The sequence below is a fragment of the Podarcis melisellensis genome (genome assembly GCF_964234715.1).
Source record: "Podarcis melisellensis genome assembly, chromosome: 14".
NCBI classification, from domain to species: domain Eukaryota; kingdom Metazoa; phylum Chordata; class Lepidosauria; order Squamata; family Lacertidae; genus Podarcis; species Podarcis melisellensis.
In genome coordinates, this window is record NC_138546.1 from 42,891,678 (window position 1) to 42,913,270 (window position 21,593).

At 39.7% G+C, this 21,593-nt stretch overlaps 1 protein-coding gene across 10 annotated transcripts in view; it reads left to right on the forward strand.

Annotated features, from left to right (window-relative positions):
* MYO9A (myosin IXA) overlaps nt 1–21,593 on the forward strand; it is a 174,924-nt gene that overhangs the window by 48,638 nt on the left and 104,693 nt on the right. For 9 of the 10 annotated variants that reach the window (XR_014162892.1, XM_081888342.1, XM_081888341.1 and 6 more), the window contains 6 exons: nt 1,895–1,951; nt 4,109–4,206; nt 5,973–6,099; nt 14,759–14,848; nt 19,547–19,663; nt 20,005–20,139. Coding sequence is in view for 9 of the 10 variants with exons in the window: in XM_081888342.1 (XP_081744468.1) it covers nt 1,895–1,951; nt 4,109–4,206; nt 5,973–6,099; nt 14,759–14,848; nt 19,547–19,663; nt 20,005–20,139 (624 nt within the window). In the remaining variant the exon portion in view is untranslated. The remainder of the gene's footprint in view (nt 1–1,894; nt 1,952–4,108; nt 4,207–5,972; nt 6,100–14,758; nt 14,849–19,546; nt 19,664–20,004; nt 20,140–21,593) is intronic. The other variant, XM_081888338.1, reaches the window with a different exon arrangement.

Below are 21,593 nucleotides of genomic sequence, written 5' to 3' on the forward strand. Positions count from 1 at the left end.
AACTAATTTTATTGTTACCTGTGCATGGATGTCCTAGCACAATAAATTTGTATGTTTGGGGAATGCAACTAAGTAAGAAACAATGTTTTCAAAGCACTTTTTTCTTGCCTTATGTGGCCTATAGAAAATATAATGTGTTTTTTGGATTGCAGTTTTCCTAAAGAACATGAATGATTTTCTAATAATAAACAACTAATAACATTCATCTGGAAAACCATATTATGATATTTCTACTGAAGAAGAGACAAGTCCATTTACAAATGTTGCATGATTTTTGCCATCCTTCCTGATAGCATGATCTGTTTGTACTTTAACAAATAAGGCTAACCCAAGTCCATTAATTCCAACTATGGTTAAAGAATTGAAATTATTGGGGGGGTACTATATCTTATACTAATACGCCATTGCACTTATATAATTTGTTTCCTTCAGGATGCAAGGGTAGCTGATGCAATAGAACAGAGATGGCAGAAGGGAAGAATAGTTATGGTGATGGCAGGCACTCTCTGCCAGAATTTCCCAATACAGTGTTTAAGGCTGAATCCTAAATAAAAGGCTGAAAATATATAGTGTTCATATAATTGCAAAGCAACATGGATCTTCAAGCTTGAGATCATGTGGGATCATTGCGAAAGGTTTCTCTTCAATGGTTTAGCTATTTAAAAGGGGGGAAAATATTCTGACCGAGGAGCGAGGACATATCCCTCTTTATATAGCAGAAGCTGGATTATTACTTCATTTTTTATGTATAGCTAGTTATAAAACATCAAGCAACATTTCACACAAGCTTGCTGTAGATTTCTTTTAGGATTTGGTTAATCATTAAAATAATATATCTGTTACTGCGGTTAACAAAATAATTTTTGATTTATGTGGCAAAATGTTCCAGGTTCTGCCTTCATAAGCAGTTCTGATAAAAATGAAAATATGGCGTGGCAGTCTAGCACTTTGAGGACTGAATGTTCAGAAGGGCTTCCTTTGCTGAAACTAAGTAATGTAGGTACTATTCTCCAGGTTGAGGAAATGTCTCGTTAATATGCCCAGTGTGTAACATCCTATAATGATAACAAGGAGGGAGAACTTCTGGATGTACACACTGAGCATATTAACATTGTATGACCTCAGTCTGGAGGATAGTACTAACAACACTTGAGCAAATGAAGCCCTTTTGAACATTCCATCCTCAAAAATCTAGAACTGCCTTGGAAATAGCATATTTTCATCAAAACAGCTGTTTAAAAATAGAAGCCAAAATATTTTGCTACACAAGTAAAATCTGTTTTGTTAATCACAGTAGTGTGTGTGTGTGTGTGTGTGGTGTTGTTATTGGGGGTTACTATGGTATGTTTGCAAAAAACCCTTAAATATTGCAGATGCTTCTTGATAAAAGAAATGAGTCTGAGCAATCATGATAGATTTGTGTGGAAGAAAAATCTTCCATCTCACATGCAACAATAAATGCAATGTATACGACGTAGCACTCTTAGTGTTGTAAAAATTCTAAAGCATCTTAAATTGTACTCCTTTCTCCTTCTAAATTGTCACTTTGTGACAATATTCCCAGTGGCAGTATGACTCATTTATTAGATCCAAACTTACTGAGCATAGCTGCAGTGTTTGGCAGCCAATAGAAGTAGATTTCTAAGTTTAATTGTAAGGTTAGATAGGCTTCTTTTGTAACATGAAAAAGTAGCATGATGTATGTGCATCCTCATATCAGATTTCATAAGGTAAGAAGAAATGGAGAAGGTGGATCCTAGCCATCATTTTCTAAAATGGGAATGCTTGTAGCTTAATGGTTTTAAATAAATGCTTAACTTCCTGTCTGTAAAAGTGGGAAGAGATAGTGGCATGGGATTTGGAATGCTATTTACCCAATCTGCCTTACTTTCAGATGACAAAGAAACCTCCCAAACAGAGCTGGGATGACTGTTACTATGAGTCTGAGCCGGTCAGTACGAGTACATTCATCCATTCTGGGTTACTGGTGACAGACACTTCACTCACTCTGGCTTTGCACCAAATTGTAGGGCAAATACAAAACCATTTCCATTTGATTACTGGCAACACAATTTCTGTGTCTTCATTGGTTTGGTAGATTATTTGTCATGGTATACTATTTTTTTATTTGTATAATTTTTGTATAGAGTTATTTTGATAGGTTTTGTTAAGTAGCTGGATGATGTTATTATGTATATGAGACACTGCAAAAAGCATAATATATACATGATGAAATTGTATTCTACGAGCAAGAGAGAGTGAGAGTATGCAATGAAGCTTTTGCCTGGATTAAACTATTCAGGATAATTTTTGATATAGCATATTCTGGGTTTTTTAAAGCATAAATATAGTGAATATTAATTCATTAAACTAGTGTAATCTTTTCCGTTTTCATGGTCTACACCAGATTATTCTGTGGGCAATTACGGATTTTTTTAAAAAATATATCAAGCAATTTAGTTAAAGGTTCAGTAAAAGTGTCATCTGAAAGGAAGAGGTTTACTGCCATGTTTGTTTACAATGGCCAAAAAAGTGAAAGAGTCTCCCCACTCTTGTGTGAAGTCAGATTATTGTATTTAAATTGTGGGGTTTGTCTGTCTTGATATCACTCCATTTTAATCTTACCTCAGAGAGCATGGCTATTCTAATTGCATGTTAACAATTCTAACTTGGATTTACTATTCCCCCCCCCCCCCGCTTAATATCATTCAGGCAAATTTATTCTTGAGTGTTATGTTTGATTGTAAGAAGGTTCACAAATGAATTTAGGCATTTTAAATTTACTTAATTTCTATTAGTTTTATTGCTTTATTCTTCCCCCTCAGAAAAGAAGCTGTAAGTACAAAACGGTTCAATAATGTAGCAAAAATCTTGAATATTTATTTCATGTGAATGTTTATTTCCTGTCTCTTTTATTTATTTTGATGATTTATGTACCGCTTAATTTACAGACATCTTTAAGCAGCGTAGAGGACCAATGATTTAGATTTGTCTAGTCAACAGATTTATTGCAGAAAACATACCGGTAGTTTGAATATTCTCCCATAGCTTGCCTGAAGCGATTATGAACACATTGGTAATAGCTTACTTAAGCAGAGTGATGTGGGATACTTGCCCATCTTGAGCAGCTGAACTTTACTTTTTGGTATGGCAGACTACACTGAATTTTTCAGACACTGATAAATTAAAGTGGCTCCACTTGAGAGGTTAATACTGTGTTAGTAAATGCTGTTATTACTGCTAATCCACTCTCCGATATGTTGATGCTATTCTGCTAATATTTAATTTGCTGTTTCCACATGCCTACAAGCTGTCCTTATATAGATTTCCACTTGCCCCCTTTTCCTATCTGTACCCTACTGTCCCAGCCATTCCTGGTTAGGACTCACACTTCCTAATACACTTCTGTATCCTCTCACATATTCAAAGAGCTTCCTTCTGGGACCTAGAGAACTGGGTCCTCTTTTTCACCTGTTCCCTAAGCAATCAACTCTGACATGTGTTCTTGTCACATAGAGAGGGATCTCAATCACTTTTGAGCTGCTTGCTGCTCTCTTGTAGACTCAGTGGGGGTCTGCAGAATTATTGAGACCATAAAAACAATAACTTATGCCATATTTGGAAAATACTATTGAGGGATTAAATTCTATATTTGGGAATAATAATTGTTCAAAGAGGGAGTGAAAATGAACTCTTGTTCTGGAAGCAGAACAAAATGTTTGGGTATTTGTGAACAGATGGAAGATTTTTCCTGCAGATTTGTCAAGTAATTTTATAGAACTCAAAAATCAATTTATTCATCTTTACACAAATATAATCTATGAGTGCAGACAGCAGACAACTTTGGCTTTCTATTTTAAAATGTAGATCATGCTCTCTGTAGAGTGGAACTTGATTATTTTGCAGTGATGGAGGGCCTAGGCTACATTTACTGTCCAAAGAACGAGGTCATTTTTTAATTTAGGTGAAGGTGCCTTTGGTGGTTGGGAGTGATGCAGGCAGCTTTTTCTCCAGTGTCTTTTGCATAGTGTTTTCATGGGTGGTTCCTTCCTTTCTTTCTTGATGCCCATCTCTTCTAATAATTGCTCCTCATATTTGGCCTCAATAGGATTGCTTCTCTGTTGAAGGGGAAGATCTGAAGCATGACTTTGAGCGTTTGCAGCTAGCTATGGAGATGGTGGGCTTCCTTCCCAAGACTCGCAAGCAGTAAGTTGATGTTCCTTATAACAGTGCATTATTAAGTCGTGGATTGGTGTTGTGAATCCTGCAACATGTGTATTTGATTGATGCTCAGCCAACACTTTCTGAAGTTTTTACATGATTGAATGAGTTGCAGTCATAATACTGTGCATCTGTCAGGGCTTTTAGGAGCAGAAAGCCATTGAAGTCAGCCAGTGCCATTACTGTTTTAAAAATGTTAGTGTGAATAAGCTCCAACAGAACTCTGTATGAATTACTATTGCTTTGGTTATTAGCAACTTTATTTTTGTAGCCTGCTTTGGATCTCTGGGCTTGAGTAGGCTAAAAATCCCAAACACAGAACCCAATACATATTATATAGCTATACTTAGATTGCTTGCTAATTAGTTAATTGTACATGTCACTAAATCAATAGGTTGCTAAATGACCACAGAAACATTCAGAACAGATTTGCTTAATAACATTTTGTTTGTTTTCGTATCATTTGTCCCTTTATTTTTTAAATATTTATGCCTCATAGCCAGACACTGGAGAGACCTGTCAGGAGTAAACATGGACCAATGGTATCAAATTGTATGGGAATCGGCCTTACTAGAAAAGCCAACCAATAAACTGAAACTGACACGGGGACAAATAGAAGAGGACACCTTAACTCCAGTCTGGCTCCCCTTTATCACATACACAGCCCAACAAGACAACAACAAGAATCCACCAACAGCATACGAATCAATCTGGCTTACCTGACCCAGCAAGCCTTCCCCCCCCCTCACAAACAAGTCCCACTGCAGCCAACCACAATCAACCACACCCTGCCCCCCAATACCTGTCACTACCAAGGAAATGTAATAAACAAATAGAAAGGGAACATACCTAGTTGACACTGACACAAAACCCCACACGTACACTATACAAAATAATATAAGTTTCACCACCCCACCCCTCCTCTCCCTACTCTTCTTCCCCAACCTTATACTGTACTCAACTTTAATGTCTCACAACAAATGTAACTTATTGGTAAGAAAGACTGTACAGTGGTACCTCTGGCTACGAACTTAATTCGTTCCGGAGGTCCGTTCTTAAGCCGAAACCATTCTTAACCTGAGGCATGTTTTCGCTAATGGGGCCTCCTGCTGCTGCCATGCAATTTCTTTTCTCATCCTGGGGCAAAGTTCTTAACCTGAGGTACTACTTCCGGGTTAGCGGAGTTTGTAACCCGAGGTACCACTGTATAACCTGAAAAAAGAGACCAGGCCTGTACTTTGGTAAACCAAGAAAATCTTATACAGTGGTACCTTGGGTTACAGACGCTTCAGGTTACAGACTCTGCTAACCCAGAAATAGTACCTCGGGTTAAGAACTTTGCTTCAGGATGAGGACAGAAATCCAGCAGCAGCGGGAGGCCCCATTAGCTAAAGTGGTACCTCAGGTTAAGAACATTTTCAGGTTAAGAACGGACCTCCAGAACAAATTAAGTTCTTAACCCGAGGTACCACTGTGTATCAGCTTGTCCCTTTATAAGTAATCTTAATATAATATCTAACAGATCCTAGTAAAACAGGAAAAGCTGTGGCATTGTATTACTAGGTGAGTATATTTGCCTAATAGCTGATAAATGCAACACATTATATGTGACAATATGACAGTATATTGAAATGCTGCTTAATAAAGTCTGGCATACAAAGTCACAGAGCCCAATATGTAGTGAAATGTGGGTAAACTTGCATTTACTGTGAAGAAAAAGAAAGAGAAAATGTGTTGTTTTATGCCCATAGGATTTTTTCCATTTTGTCTGCAATACTACACTTGGGTAACATCTGTTACAAGAAGAAAACCTACCGAGATGATTCCATAGATATCTGTAATCCCGAAGTTCTTCCTATTGTCTCGGAGCTGCTAGAGGTAAACCATGAAACTTTTGACATGATTTACTCAGTTCTTCCCTTTCTTTCAGCTTGGGTATTTTTGGAGGTGGGGCTGGGGAGAAACTCAGTCTCTTAAAAATGTATTATTGATAGTGAAACTATTCGTTTTGGTAGTTTGGTTCATTGGTCTTCAACTGGTGGGTCAGGACCCACTGCCAGGTCACAGCCTGATCTAAGGTGGGTTGCAATAGCAACACTATCATCAGCACCATCCAGCTATATGAAAAGAGAGTTCCATTGTCATGTTGCTACTGCCGCACTCTGATGACCTTGTCTCTAGTTACCAGCTCCTTATCTGAGGGGTGGGGACAAGGGAGGGTTCCGGAGTGGATTTGAGTTTCTAATATGTATATTTTAAACCACACTTCATGGTGGGAGAAAGTAGGTGCTTATAACACTACTTTCCATAACTTTGAAGTTGTCATCAGAGGCACCTGTGATTAAATGAATCAAATGAATATAAAGCTTTCTTTTTTAAAAAAAAACCCAAAATCCCACACCATACTTAAAATAAGGCAGACTGGTGAAGTTCTCCCATACTTCCATAATAGTTTTTGACTTTGATCACTTGCAGTTTTTACTTCTCGCAAAATGCTCATATAAAATAAGTTAGGTTTGTAGTAAGTTTCATTAGCATCTCTGGAGTGTTTTCTGCAAGCGTTACAACTGAAATAGCCCTGTGTACTTTCTAAAAGTGCATCAGAAATGTACTTTCCCCCATGTTTCTTTTTCAGGCAACTAGAGTAGAATAAACTCAGTGCAGGTCAGGTGGGCCAAAACTCAGAATGAGCTCAGGCTTGCAAGAGAGGTTAAAAATAATAAGAAAGGTTTCTTCAACTATGTTCAAAGCAAGAGGAAGAACAAGCAAGTAGTAGGTCCTTTGCTTGGAGAAGACAGAGGAATACTCTTGGGGGACAGAGGAGGTGGAACTGCTCAACACCTACTTTGCCTTTGTCTTCAATGAAAAGGAAAGCAGTGCCTGACCTGGTGATAACAGAATAAATGTTGCAGGGAAGGAACTGCAGCCCAAGATAGGAAAAGAGGTGGTAAGGGAACACCTAGCCATTTTAAATGAATTCAAATCTCCAGGGCCTGATGAGCTGCACCCAAAGAGTTTACAGATGTAACCTCAGAGCTTCTTTCTGTAATCTTTGAGAATATTGGGAGAATAGGTGAGGTCCCTGCTGAGTGGAGGCGGACAAATGTTGTCCCCATCTTCAAGAGTGGGGGAAAGGAAGACGCAGCTTGACATCAATACCAGTAATGGTGCTAGAACAGATAATTAAGCAGTCAGTCTATGAACTCTTAGAAAAGGATGTTGTGATTACTAAGACCCAGCATTGGTTTCTCAAAAACAAGTTTACAGGGCTATAGCATGAATGTAACAACTGCCCTACATTTTGTCTCACAGGAACTATCTAGCATACATAATTTGTTGTCTTTGAGCCTTGAGGTTCTATACAGATTTATACATACATTCATTCATTTTTAAAAAACAAACCACCCTTCACCAGAATACATTCTAGGGCAGTTTGCAGAAATTAAAATACATAGCATGACTATACGTACATAGCTAATGGCTGCCAATAGTTCTACCCTCTATGATTTTGTCTTATTATCCTTTTAGAAGTATCTATGCCACTTGCCATTACTCACATAACACTCTTGTTTCTCCTTGCTGGTAGTTTGATTTTATTTTGCACACATATATACCATCCTTTAACCAAATTGTTCCCAGGGTAGTTCATGTCAAGATACAAAGCAGGTTTAAGACTCAAAACTTTCAAAGCCAGTGAAAATAAATTGTTTTGGTGCCAGATAAACACCAATAAAGTGGGTACCAGGTGAGCCTCTTCAGTTAGGAAGCTTAATAGGCAGGGCACCACTATTCTTTCTGGAGAGCATTGGGCTCTTCGGTTGTACCAAGAAGTTAATGACACTTGACTTCCAGCATGAAGGTCTTTGAAACAGGGGCAGAAGAGATAATTATTCTTAGCTCTTGGCCTGAGATTAGCTCTCCATTTGCTGCAATTTATCTGCTTTGTCTGAAACAGCATTGTCAGTTCTGGATAAGTAATCTTCAGTCTGTCTTGGCTTCCAACCAGCCTTTTGTATGAGTCGGGCTGCATGATCTCTGCTCTTCCTTCTGAGCTATTTTGACATTTATAGGTATCAGTATTCTTTTACTAGTCTTTAAAGTATAACTGGCCACAGCACTTCATTGCTACTTGACTTGTGGTAGATATCTCAGATCTACAACTGTGCTCATGTCCAGAAACAAATAGGATACTTCACTTTTTCAACAGAATGCAGGAGTGCAGATTTTAAATATATAAAATTTCCGAGGAAAAGGGAGCTTTAATCAATGTAAGTCATATTTCCTATTTTGAAATTTGTATTCCTTTATAAATCTGACTTCCTGTTGCATTCAGCATCTGAAACCCAGTTTCTCACTCCACCTCCCTTAGAGGCATGATTGGGTGGGGACAAGAGTATAGGCCTTTGCAGTTAAAGCACCCAGCCTATGGTACAATCTTCCCCATGGTCGTCCAACGTGCTTTTAAGACTTTTTTTGTTATTATCCAGCCTTGCCTCTGGTCTGTGCTGAGTTTCTTCTCTTGCTGCATTAATTTTTATTGTTGATTTTTATCAGCATTGCTTTTATGCATTCATTGGTTGTATAATTATACTTTTAATTGCGAGTTTTCTTGGAAACCCATAGTTCAAGATGAAAGGCAGAATTTAAATCCTGAGCAAGCATGCCTAGTAGTTGGTTGCTGTAACAAAACACATTGGTTTGCAACTAAGAATAGCTTTTATTCAACATAATTTATTCAATGTAATCCAAAACATTTTGGTAATGCAGCCTTTTTCACTTGCAAAATTATGTCTGCTAAGAAACCCACAGATTTGTTTGAGCCTCTCTAAACAAGCCAAAGATATCAAACAAGATTGCTTACTTTAAAGCTAAGGATGCTAAGTAAGCATACACTTACTTGGAATTTAGTCCAGTTCACCAAAAATGGGATTTTCTTCTGACTAACCTGAATTGAATTGGGCTGTAGAATTCAGGATCATACACAGAAACGGAATGTGTATTGTAGTTCTTTGCGTGCAGATCCTGATTACAATCCTGGTAGGGTATATATTATGGTTTCTCCTGGATTACAGTGGTACCTCTGGTTATGTACTTAATTTGTTCCGGAGGTCCGTTTTTAACCTGAAACCGTTCTTAACCTGAGGTAACACTTTAGCTAATGGGGCCTCCCACAGCTGCCGGCGCGAGATTTCTGTTCTCATCCTGAGGTAAAGTTCTTAACCCGAGGCACTATTTCTGGGTGAGTGGAGTCTGTAACCTGAAGCGTCTGTAACCTGGGGTACCACTGTATTATTATGCATCTGGCTAGTTCTTGGCTCCAGTAGGAAGTGCAAAATAGCTACAATGCATCACATGTATAATTCTGAAATGCTTAATCTCTAGAAGTCAGACATTCCCCCTCAATGGTATTTTCCCTTACAGAGACCAGGAGAGCTGTATGTAACTAAGTTCTACACTGAAATTAATAGCCCTAATTTAGCTGTGTATATTAATTTCAATTGATGTCAGGGCTGAAGTCTGATGCAGGTCAGCACGAAGAAGCAGAGGCAGTTGTCAGTGCTTTATTCAAGGAAACGGCATACAACTCAGCAACACTTCCCAGTAGGTCTTGCCCCTGCGGAGCAGTTTCCGGGACTGAACTCCCTGCCTTCCGCCCCTTCCAAGGCTCTTCCTCTCCTGAATGTTTCCCAAGCAGTCTCAAACTCTGTCTGCCTATCTCTGACCTCTGTTCCACTCTCCTCATTATCCTGTGTGTTCTTGGAGACCATGGGGAGCTTGTCACAGCAGGAGAGGGAAGACTCTCGGAAGCAGCCTCTTGACCCCCCTCCTCTGCTTCTGTCTCAAAGTCTAAACTTCTCCCTGTTACAGGTTCCTCTTCCTCACTAAACTTCCTTCAGTATCCAGCACCTCCTCCCAAGCTTCTCCCTCTGATCTCTCATTGGTTTCCCACCACCAATCCCTGGGCTCTGGACCTTTTTCTTCTGTGATTTGCCTTGGGGGTTCCCTGACTGGCGGCACCTTGTTGTCCAGCCAGCCCCTGACAATTGACCTATTTTAAGTATGACTATCATTGGATACTGGGATGCGGGTGGCGCTGTGGGTTAAACCACAGAGCCTAGGACTTGCCAATCAGAAGGTCGGCGGTTCGAATCTCCGTGACAGGGTGAGCTCCCATTGCTCGGTCCCTGCTCCTGCCAACCTAGCAGTTTGAAAGCACGTCAAGTGCAAGTGAATAAATAGGTACTGCTCCGGCAGGAAGGTAAGTGCCGTTTCCGTGTGCTGCTCTGGTTCGCCAGAAGCGGCTTAGTCATGCTGGCCACATGACCCAGAAGCTGTACGGCGGCTCCCTCAACCAATAAAGCGAGATAAGTGCCGCAACCCCAGAGTCGGCCACGACTGGACCTAATGGTCAGGGGTCCCTTTACCTTTACCTTTACCATTGGATACAACCTAAAACCTTTACCTAAGCCTGTTTTACAGGACACCCATGAGCTTTGTCTGCCCCTTTATATCCAATTTATGCTTGCAGTGGAAAACCAGGGAGAAAGGAGTCATTCCTCTTCAACAGATCTGGGAAGCCCTCTTATGGACAAAAGTGGGCTATAGCCCTGCCAAGGTTTTGAACCCTTCCCCCACCCCAAGGCATGGCCCAATCTTTCTCCTGTCACCTTCAATAGTATCAATATGTTACCAGTGACTGAGAGGCTTTAGTCCATCTTCTCTGCTTAGCTAGTCATAAATTTCACTGCTGGTAGATTTCCACCTTTCCTCCAAGGAGAAGCAGCAGTTATTTTAAAACCCAAGTTACTCTTTTGCCTAGAAATGGCTAAGGAGGGTGGGCAGGAATATTGTCCTGCTGTTTTCTCTCTCAGAAGCCATGCCTCCAGGCAGTGCATCAAACAAACTGGGAGATGAGCTGCTATGGAGGGTGGTTTGGTCACAGCCCTCTGTACACCATTGTAGCTGTTGTGCACATTATTCCCTTCTAGCAGAGGGTGAGTGTGAAGGGGGGGGTTAACATTCTTGACCACAATGAGGCAGACGGCAGGGGAAGAGCTCTCTGTACACGTTTCTTTGGTTGAGGTAAGTAAGTAAACAAAAAAGAAGTAAAATTTGTTCTTTCAGCTCATTCTGCTGCATATCTACTCCACTGCTAATATTTAATGTTTAATACAGCCATGTACTTGAGTTTCATTCATACTTCACTGTGTGTGGCATTTCTCAAATAACTGTGGACAAATCAGTTTGTGGTTCTTTCCTAAATTGGCAGGGTGTGGAGAAGGGTGACACATTGCTTCTTTCTACATGGCCACTTTAAGAATTGCAAGCCTTTCATATACTGTGAGAAAACACAACATATGAATACTTCAGATAAGTGTTGAGAGCCGTTATTTGGGCTGGCAAAGGTTTAAAGTGCTTTATTTGGAAAGCCGAGATTGCATTGGGTACATCTGTCAAATTGTTGTTTAAAAATAACCGAGTCTTGTTCAGCAAAGGAACTGAATGCTGCCAGACTGGTTTAATTTATTCCTTGCAATAGCAAATGTTGGCAATCATGCGCCTCTTATACAGACCTGAGATTTCATCCACATGTCATCACATTGAGTCTTGGTTTCCATGTTTCATCCATTCCCTAAAACAGAATATATAAGCAACTGGAATGTTATTTACTAGTAAAATATTTCACACATCTGATGGGGAGAACTATGTTGTGAAGAAATCTCACAATTTGAGTGCTCAGAGTGTTTACTTTTCAGGCGTGTTGGAAAGTTGTCTTAGCGCTTATGAGTTGCAGAAAGCTTTGGCATTAGTTCACTTCTGCGTGGAGATTAAAAGAGGGGGGCCACTGTACCTGTGTTCACTGTACCTCTCCCTAGGGTGTGGTACAGTGCTGGAAAGGCTTGGGGGACGATAGAGTGCTCTCATCCTCTGTTCCCTTTGTTATCACAACGTGCTTGTGCATTTTACAGGTTTGGTTGGAACAAAATTCTAGACAAGTGAAAATAAGAATATACGGTAGTGCCTTGTTCAGTCTGCCTGTCCATTTAGCCTGGTATTGCCACCTCTAGTTGGCAAAAGTTTTACATAGTGTCAGACAGAGGTCTTTTCCTCATCTGCTACCCGATCCTTTGAACTGGAGATGCCAATGATTGAACCTCGGTCTTCTGCTTGCACAGCATGTGTTCTACCACCAATCTATGATCCCTCTCCATTTATGAGCTATGCATGAATTGGCTTTGGTTACAAAGATAGATGTAACTGATAGCACTGTATAGGATTATTTATCAAGAATATTTTCCCCAAAGGGCAATATCCATATAGTACATTCTGAATCTCATTGTGCAGGCTAGAACCATTCTTGCTGTGAAATGTGCAATCATTTAAAGTACTGTGTGTTCATATTGGCCTTTTTGCAAGGAAATCCAAGGTCAAAGGTTCAAGATATCTTCGAGCTGGAGCCAGTTTTTGTTTTGAAGTTGGAACTGACTTGGGATCATGAGAGGGAGGCCAACTATTCTGAGACTGTATTTTTCATTTTATTTTACTAGCCTGAAAGTGTTATGAAGGCAAGGTTTATAAATGGTGTCTTTTACAGATACTGTGTTAGAGGAATGTGAACTTGTGTCCAAGTGGAATGAAATGCTTTCAGTGAATCATAACACACACACGGGAGTTTAACCTCTCCAAGTAATACAACCCCACGTAACCATTTCTGCTTCAGACCTTTAGCATGCATTCCTTTTGTGTGTCAATAGCTTTTATAGTGTTAGGGATACTTCTGTGCTTAGAGCTGTCATTTTGCCTTGCTTATGGTACTGTCATTTTCTCCATCTGCCTCAGATTGGCTCGCTTTTTTGCTTCACATCAGGAGATCTGGATGTAATCATTAGGCAGAGTTTTACATAGGAGTCACTGTATGGAAAGCAATGAGCTCCCTGTGGAACACTGAACCCTCTGTATTGAAAGCATATCTCCTTTGTTTCCTTCTCTGGACTCGATTGAGACAAGGCACTTCTAAAGTCATGGAGCTTATTACTTCATTTTACAGGAAGGTAGTGGACTGTGTTCCCTGTTCTGCAGAACTTCCAGATACTTGTAGCATGTAGAGCACACTAGAAGCAGAATTGCCTTGTATGAAAGAGCTTTATTGGTGTGTGTGTGTGTATAGGCAGAAGAAGGCAACTTATGCATCAAGAATACTGGATCTCATGTCCTTTAAACTGACACTTCACACTAGTTTATGATGTAGTTTCTCACCAAAACTTTCATTGAACTAAAGGTAATCTAAATCCAGCCCTTCCTAACCAGGTGCCCTACACATCTGTTGGACTCCAAATCCCAACATCTGCATGGGCAGTGTTCTGGGATGATGGCACCTGTAGTCCAACAACATATGAAGGGGGCTAGGTTGGGAGAGGCTGGCCTGGTCAAACATAGTTTCCAACAGTGGCCAGCCAGCTTGCAAGCAAGGCATGAAGTTGATGGCCATTCCTTGTTGTTCATTGACAACTTCTTTTAAGCAGAGGCTCTCCATATAACGGTTCCATTGAGATCTATCTATAGTCATTCACTATAGTAGCTGTTTTCTATGGTCTTTGTCTATACTTTAACAACAACAACAACAACAACATGTGAGTTGGTGGCTGTCACCACAACTTGTAATGAAGTCTATAGTTATGTATTGTGCACAGCGCTTTTTTCTGGGGGGACGCATACCCCTAAACATTTTGTGAATCTAAGTTTGACCTCATTGAGAGGCAGTATTTCAATATGAATAGGAAAATGAGAGTACCCCTAAACATTTTTTAAAGAAAAAAAGCACTGATTGTGCAAATATGTACTTTCTCCTGTCTGCTTTGAACCTATTGCAAAACTGTCATTTTTAGGTGAATCAATTTGGGGGTCAGAATGGGCTTATGCAGATGAGTTTTAGATGAGACAGTTAAAATCAATGTTTACCTATTCACAAAACAATAGTGATCTACCTCATAGGATATTGTGAGAATGAATAGAACTGTAAAGTACTTTACATATTAAATACTGTATAAATACTGTATAAATGATTAATAAATAGTAGGAGAATAAGTGTATATAAAACTTCTTAACAGATAAAAGGAAGTCCTTTATAACTACCTTAAGGAAAATCCTATGTTCAAAAGAAAGATTTCAGACTGCCTGAGTCTGTAGTCCCTGGCCAAATGCAGGTCCTGTTTCATGAGTAGTATGGACTGCCCTTTGCTATGAAGTAGGAACCTTTCATGGGCCTAGGGATAATGGAAATATGTGATCACACTAGAGAGCTATGGGGTTTTGTATAGTTTTAGCAACTGAAAGTAAGCTTTCAGATACTAGTGCAAAAGAGAATAATATAGAAATTAGGAAACAGGATGTAATATAGAGTTTATTTTGTGTGTTAATGTCAGGCTTATAATTTGAATAACACTGGTACTTGAGGCACACAGTCTAGTTCTTCTCCAAGTGTTAACCTTTATATGTTTGTAAAATTATGATTAATAGTGGACTTTTTCCTCCTTAGGTAAAAGAAGAAATGTTATTTGAAGCACTAGTTACAAGGAAGACAGTGACTGTGGGGGAGAAGCTTGTATTACCGTACAAACTGGCAGAGGTATGTGTAGCAGATGTCTTAAATTTGGGAAATTACACGAGATAGCCTAGGAAAATACATCAGCACAGTTTAGGTTCCTGGAAAATGTGGGGGTGGGGCATAGGTGACAAGGCTTACAAATGTGTAAGCAAAGATAAGACCATCTTATAACTGAATCAAAAATGAATTCTAAATTCAAATCATACTGGGCATGAAAACAGACATGGAATATATTTACAGATTTCACTGTTGGCAACTGTGTGTATTTTATTTACCATCACTACTGTTTAGCTGTTTGACTCCTCCTGCTATATTTTTCTAAACTTATTTCATCTTTTATCACAGTGTGTCTCCTTTAGCAAAATGTTCCAGTTATCTCTCTAGTCTGGGAAGTGTGCATTACTAACTTTCTATTTCAGTTCTTTATCCTCAGCTACCAAACTGAGAATAATTTTATAGTCTTTTTAGGCATGTAAAAAGTGGACAAAGAAGCAACTTTGAAATGTAGAGTTCTTGATAAGCTGTCTTTAAAATTATGACTGTTTTCTGTTCTGAAGTGTAACCCTTGAATGTGTCTTAGTAATCCTGACCCCTGAAGGAAAACATATCAGCCTACATTGTTTAGAATTCCAGTAATCTGTGGAATTCTGACAAATCCTCAAATCCCTACGTAAACTTCAAATAGAACCAGTTGCTATTTGGACAGTTCCAATTTCCTATACATGTCATCGTGTTCAGCTAAGAATAGGATGTAATATGGCAATATTGATCACCTTATCAGGTGTAATTTGGAATCAATAATGTGACTGACATTTAAACAGCCCTATGCGACCTGCAACTAAACTGGTTGGTTCAGGTGTGTCAAACTACCTACTGAAACATTAATAAACTGAATTGTTAGTAACTTGGAAAAGCTTCAGTCACAGCTGAACTGGAAGCAAACATCAAAGGATATGGTCTGAGTCCCCTTGTTGCATTAGTGCCTGCTGCTTGTTGTTACTCACTGTTGGCTGTGATGATAAATGTTTCGCTGCAAATTGGGAACATGACAATATCTGTATTTTCAAATGGCTTGCATTTTGTGCAAGGACTGCAGCTGTCTAAGTAAGCCATGAATCCAAATCTTCATCTGTCAGCAGAATGCTATCCCAGCTAGCATCCTTTTTAAGATACTGTATTCCCAGACAAGCCTCAGGGAGAGGTGGTATTTTAAATTGTCTTTCCAAAGTAATAAGGAATACCTGTGTTGAACTACAATTGTGACTTCACACAAAACATTGCTTTGGAAGTTACAAAAGATTACAAAGGATTGTCCTAGTTTCATGTTTCCTTCATGATCTCCTGTAGCACTCATTTTTGTAAATTCCAAGATGACAAACAAATAAGACTCTTAGTAGAGATATGGACTTTTTCGCTAGTGGATAATGTGAGAATATGTATAGAACATTAGCTTGACCGTTGCGAAAAATGGTGGACCTCTGTTCTGAGGATGCTATTGTTGTAAAAGGCATTTTGATAACAATGCTGCTCTTTGAATTGGGATTTGAGGGGGAGAACTGAATCAGCAGAATGTGAAGTGCATACTCTGTCCTCTCAGACTGAGGGTGTCCCTTCTGTATGCATAAGGAAGTGGTTTTGCAAGAAGCTATATTCAAAAACAAGACTCTATTAAGAAATATTTGTGGCTGGAAAATGGTCTTGAATATATCCTCTGAGTGTGCAGTTGATGATATGCATGTATTTGGCTTTGGCCATTATATTAGTAGCATATGTAAGATATGACATCAGTACAGGACTCGGAAGAAGAGAAATTGAGAGGAGGGAGCGAATATGGCAAGCATCTATTTCTTGTTTGGGGAAAAAAACCAATTATGGTGTATGTTAAGGGCTCATCTCCAGTTAAATCACACAGTTGGGATTAAAGTTGATTCGGTTCCTATTACTTTTCTTTAAAAATACTTTTTATGGAATGCATGGAAGGTCTTTTTTAAAACTTTCTCTGCTTTAGCTTATAGAAATGCAAAAAAAAAGCCTCTTGCTCTACTAACTGGCCGAGCAGAAGTATGGCGGAACTATTCTCCAAACTTCTTTTAAAATATCCCCATTTCTATCTTGTTCTCTGTTAACTTAATCATGTGACTTTAGATGTGACGTCTGATAGAGAACAGGTTATTCTGCATCCAGGGGTTCCGAATGTGAGACAAACATCCCTGGAGAAATTCAGGCAATTGTTAAGAACGTTTCTAAATTACCCCTGACACATATGACCCTCCCTTGTTTTTATGTGTCTTATCTTGGGTACTGCTGCCAAATGGAGGAGGCAAGGCAGAGGCAAAGGAGAAGGGAGGTGGATCTGTTGCAAAGGATGGCAGTAAAGTCATATTGTTGCAAGGCTGACTGAAATTTTATAGTGGTCATGTTTCACTGTAGATAGATCCTGCTGTGGTTTGCTGCTGTTCCCAGAGGCCAGTTTACCAACCACAGTGTAGTTTATTCATTTGGCCACATCCTGATGGTGCCACACAATCACATAATTGGGATTTTCGCATGGTGCACATGTACTTGGGGAGAGGGCTTTTGCCCATGGACCATAAACTGAGCAGCCTATCATATGCTTTAGCTTGCTTGTTGCTGTTGGAGAACTTGGAACTTTTTTGAGTGTCTGGTACTTGTCAGAACTTGGACACTTTCAGCAATTGCACAGTCTCTGTTGAACTGGAAGAGACTTATTTCCATTCAAAGAAGGGTGGGGAAAAGAAGGAAAAGAAGCTGGGGGACAGGAGGCGGGCAGGTGTGGAGGATTCCCTGGTCCTGAATGGGGTAACTGTGCCCCTGAAGGAACAGGTGCGCAGCCTGGGAGTCATTTTGGACTCACAGCTGTCCATGGAGGCACAGGTCAAATCTGTGTCCAGGACAGCTGTTTACCAGCTCCATCTGGTACGTAGGCTGAGACCCTATCTGCCTGCGGACTGTCTCGCCAGAGTGGTGCATGCTCTGGTTATCTCCCGCTTGGACTACTGCAATGCACTCTACGTGGGGCTACCTTTGAAGGTGACTCGGAAACTACAACTAATCCAGAATGCGGCAGCTAGACTGGTGACTGGGAGCGGCCGCTGAGACCATATAACACCGGTCTTGAAAGACCTACATTGGCTCCCAGTATGTTTCCGAGCACAATTCAAAGTGTTGGTGCTGACCTTTAAAGCCCTAAATGGCCTCGGTCCAGTATACCTGAAGGAGCGTCTCCACCCCCATCATTCTGCCCGGACGCTGAGGTCCAGCGCTGAGGGCCTTCTGGCGGTTCCCTCATTGCGAGAAGCAAAGCTACAGGGAACCAGGCAGAGGGCCTTCTCGGTAGTGGCGCCCGCCCTGTGGAACGCCCTTCCAGCAGATGTCAAAGCGATAAACAACTACCTAACATTCAGAAGACATCTTAAGGCAGCCCTGTTCAGGGAAGTTTTTAACGTGTGATATTTTACTGTATTTTTGGTTTTTATGGAAGCCGCCCAGAGTGGCTGGGGAGGCCCAGCCAGATGGGCGGGGTATAAATAATAAATTATTTTTATTATTATTATTATAAGTAAGGAAGAAAATGGCATATGGTGCGTCTTTTACTTTCCTTCCTTTTAATCAAGGTTAAACTTTGCTGATTCAATCTGCCTTCCTTATGCAAAGTTTATTTTACTGGGGGGAAAGCTCTGTTTTTAAAATAGATCATTACTGGCAGTTGAAGTAGCGTTCTTTTGTGGGTTTTGACATTAATACTATCAGTAGGAGGACTTGGTGTTTTTTGTTTAATTAGCACTGTAGTTTACAGCTATTTCATGCAATTCCCATACTTGTCAATGGATAAATAAAGTAATCCACATGGATTAAGAATGAAATGCAAAATGATGCCACTCCCCGAGAATCACAAAATATGTGAACAAAGAGAACTTCAGCAGGCCACAGTAATCCATTAGATCTCCTAATATGAAACCTTGGCTCATTTTTCTTTCAGAAATGTTTTGCTTTTGGGAGCAGAGGGTTTGTGGAAGCAGTCTTGCACTGTATGGCAGTATTTTGTCCTTTTTCCTTTAAAATTGTGCAGAAGGTTTTGAATCAAACTACATGGCAGAACAATGAGCACACTAAAGGATTTATTGCCTCCCAATATATTTTAGTAAACTCAGCAGGTGTCAATGTAATCTTTGCTTCAACCCTAGAGAATGTAATTATTGTATTAGAAGTAAAGATGTTAATCCATCCTGTTAGAGTGTTCATGGGATAAAACTGGGGTATGTGTACACACATTACTGCTTCCCCAGGATTATTCTCACCAAGAAAAATCAGGAATGGTCTTTGGGCTAATGGGTGGAAAATAACTAGAGAATGTAGTTTTGCTAGTAGTGAAGAGAGGTTTGGGGTGTATGTGAGACAAAGGTCTTCACCCAGTCTCATCCTGGATAGAAATCCTGCTTGCAAGTAAGTAATGGTATAGAGCCAGTATAGTGCAGTGATTAGTGTCAATCAAGACAGGGGAGACCTGGATTCAAATCACTTCACTGGATGACATTGGGATAGCGAGTCTAACCTACCTTATGGGGTGATTGTGAGGGTTGAATTGGAGAAATGGAGAATGTATGCCTAACCCTTGAACTCCTTAAAGAAAGGTGTAAATGTTCTCTGAAAATAATGTGAGTGACTAGAAATAATGTACTCATTCTCTTTTATTTTTAGGCTGTTACAGTGCGGAATTCCATGGCTAAATCATTGTACAGTGCTCTGTTTGATTGGATAGTTTTTAGAATTAACCATGCACTTTTGAATACCAAGGACTTTGAGGAGAGCACCAAGGTAACACCTAGGCTCGGTTTAAATGTCAGCTTAGATTCTATCCATCCTTCATTTTGCAATTCTATAAGTTTTATTTGTGTTGTCATACTCAGACATTGCATGTAGCCATTTTGGTAGAAGAAGGCTGGATTTTAGCAGTAGTTGGAGCTTGAGGACGAATCTTTGGACTTTTGTGATCAAATAGAAGCATTGTCTTAAGACTTGTATACAAAGTGTATTTTTATTTAAGATCTGAACCAAGTCTGAAATGATTGCAAGTGCTTTAATATGTGTGTTCTTGTGCAACCTATCAAATTTATGTATTAAGAGTAATATTTCTAAAACTCTCCTTTATGTTGCAGACTTTATCCATTGGAGTACTTGATATTTTTGGGTTTGAAGATTATGAAAGTAACAGTTTTGAACAGTTTTGCATTAATTTTGCAAATGAACGTTTACAACACTATTTTAATCGACACATCTTTAAATTGGAGCAAGTAAGTCTTTAAAACTACATAGTTGCTTTTTTTTTTTTTTACTAATAGTGAAGTTTCATTTATTTTATTTTATTAATAGTTTACTAATATTGAATATATAACTTTCACCTGAAAGTAATTTCACTACATTATATCCATTTGCAGGTGTTAGTTCTAGTGGTACTATTTTTCATAAAACCATCATATGTTGTAAAAAAGAAAGTATTTTGTTGGAAGTTCCTAATCAAACTGCATGCTTGTGTTCTCACCTCTCAATTGATATGAAGAATGTTGGCCTACCATCTCAGCTTAGGCTACATCTTATGCAGTGTCTGGCTAACTGTGCAGGTGAACACAGAACTTGAAATTCTAGTCTGTGGACAGTTGGAAACATTTGCTTTACAAAGGCAAGGCTTTCTGCAAACATTCATGGGTGTTTTGCTATTGAAACTTTGTACATGTTCAGAGGCCACCTGTCCAAGTTGCCAGAAATTGGGGAAATCTGAGGTGGCAGCTCGGAACAGGCCATGTGTCCAGGGGTCAGGGCTACTGCAGACTACAATGTATTTGATGCTGGAAGGCATATAATCAGAGATGAAACTCTGAAAGGCTTCTAGAAGAAATCAGACTCTATTGTTCTCTAAAAGACAGGTTCTGTAATTAAAACATTTTCTGTGTTTTCATTTAATTACTAGTTAAAAACAATATTTAGCCACTATTTGCCTGGTCAATAGAGCATTTTTTTGGCCATCAGAACTCAGGCATTCAGTGTATGAAGACAGGACTCACAAACCATCCCCTCCTTGGGGTGCACAACTGCGGGAAGAAAAACCTTCTGATCTTTCTCTAAGGCTCCTTCCTTTCTATATATTTTCCGTATAAAACTGGTCCTAAAGGATCTACATTGGCTCCCAGTATGTTTCCAAGCACAATTCAAAGTGTTGGTGTTGATCTTGAAAGCTCTAAAATGCTTTGGTCCTGTATACGTGAAGCACTCAATGCTAGAAGTGAGGGTACAGGGAACCAGGCAGAGAGCCTTTTCGGTACTGGTGCCCACCCTGTGGAACTCCCTTCCAGCAGATGCCAAGGAAATAAACAATTATTGGACTTTTAGAACACATTTGAAGGCAGCCCTATATTGATGTTTTACTGTGTTTCTAATATTTTGCTGGGAGCTGCCCAGAGTGGCAGGGGCAACCCAGTTAGATGGGCAGCATGTTGTTGTTGTTGTTGTTGTTGCTGCTGCTGCTGCTCAAACCTTGTAGTTAAGATTTATCTGAGCAACTCAGCCAGGCTCTAGATGTGAAACAAGCTGCAGGGCCTTCTGTTGGCACCAGGAGGGGGAGAAAGAGGAGCTGAATGCAGTTATTTTTTCTCAACTTGTTCCTTTAACTGGCCTGAGATGTAAGTCACCTTCTAACCCTTTGTAGGATTGGAAGGAATTGAGGCACCATCCTAACTGTGCTTTAAAAAAA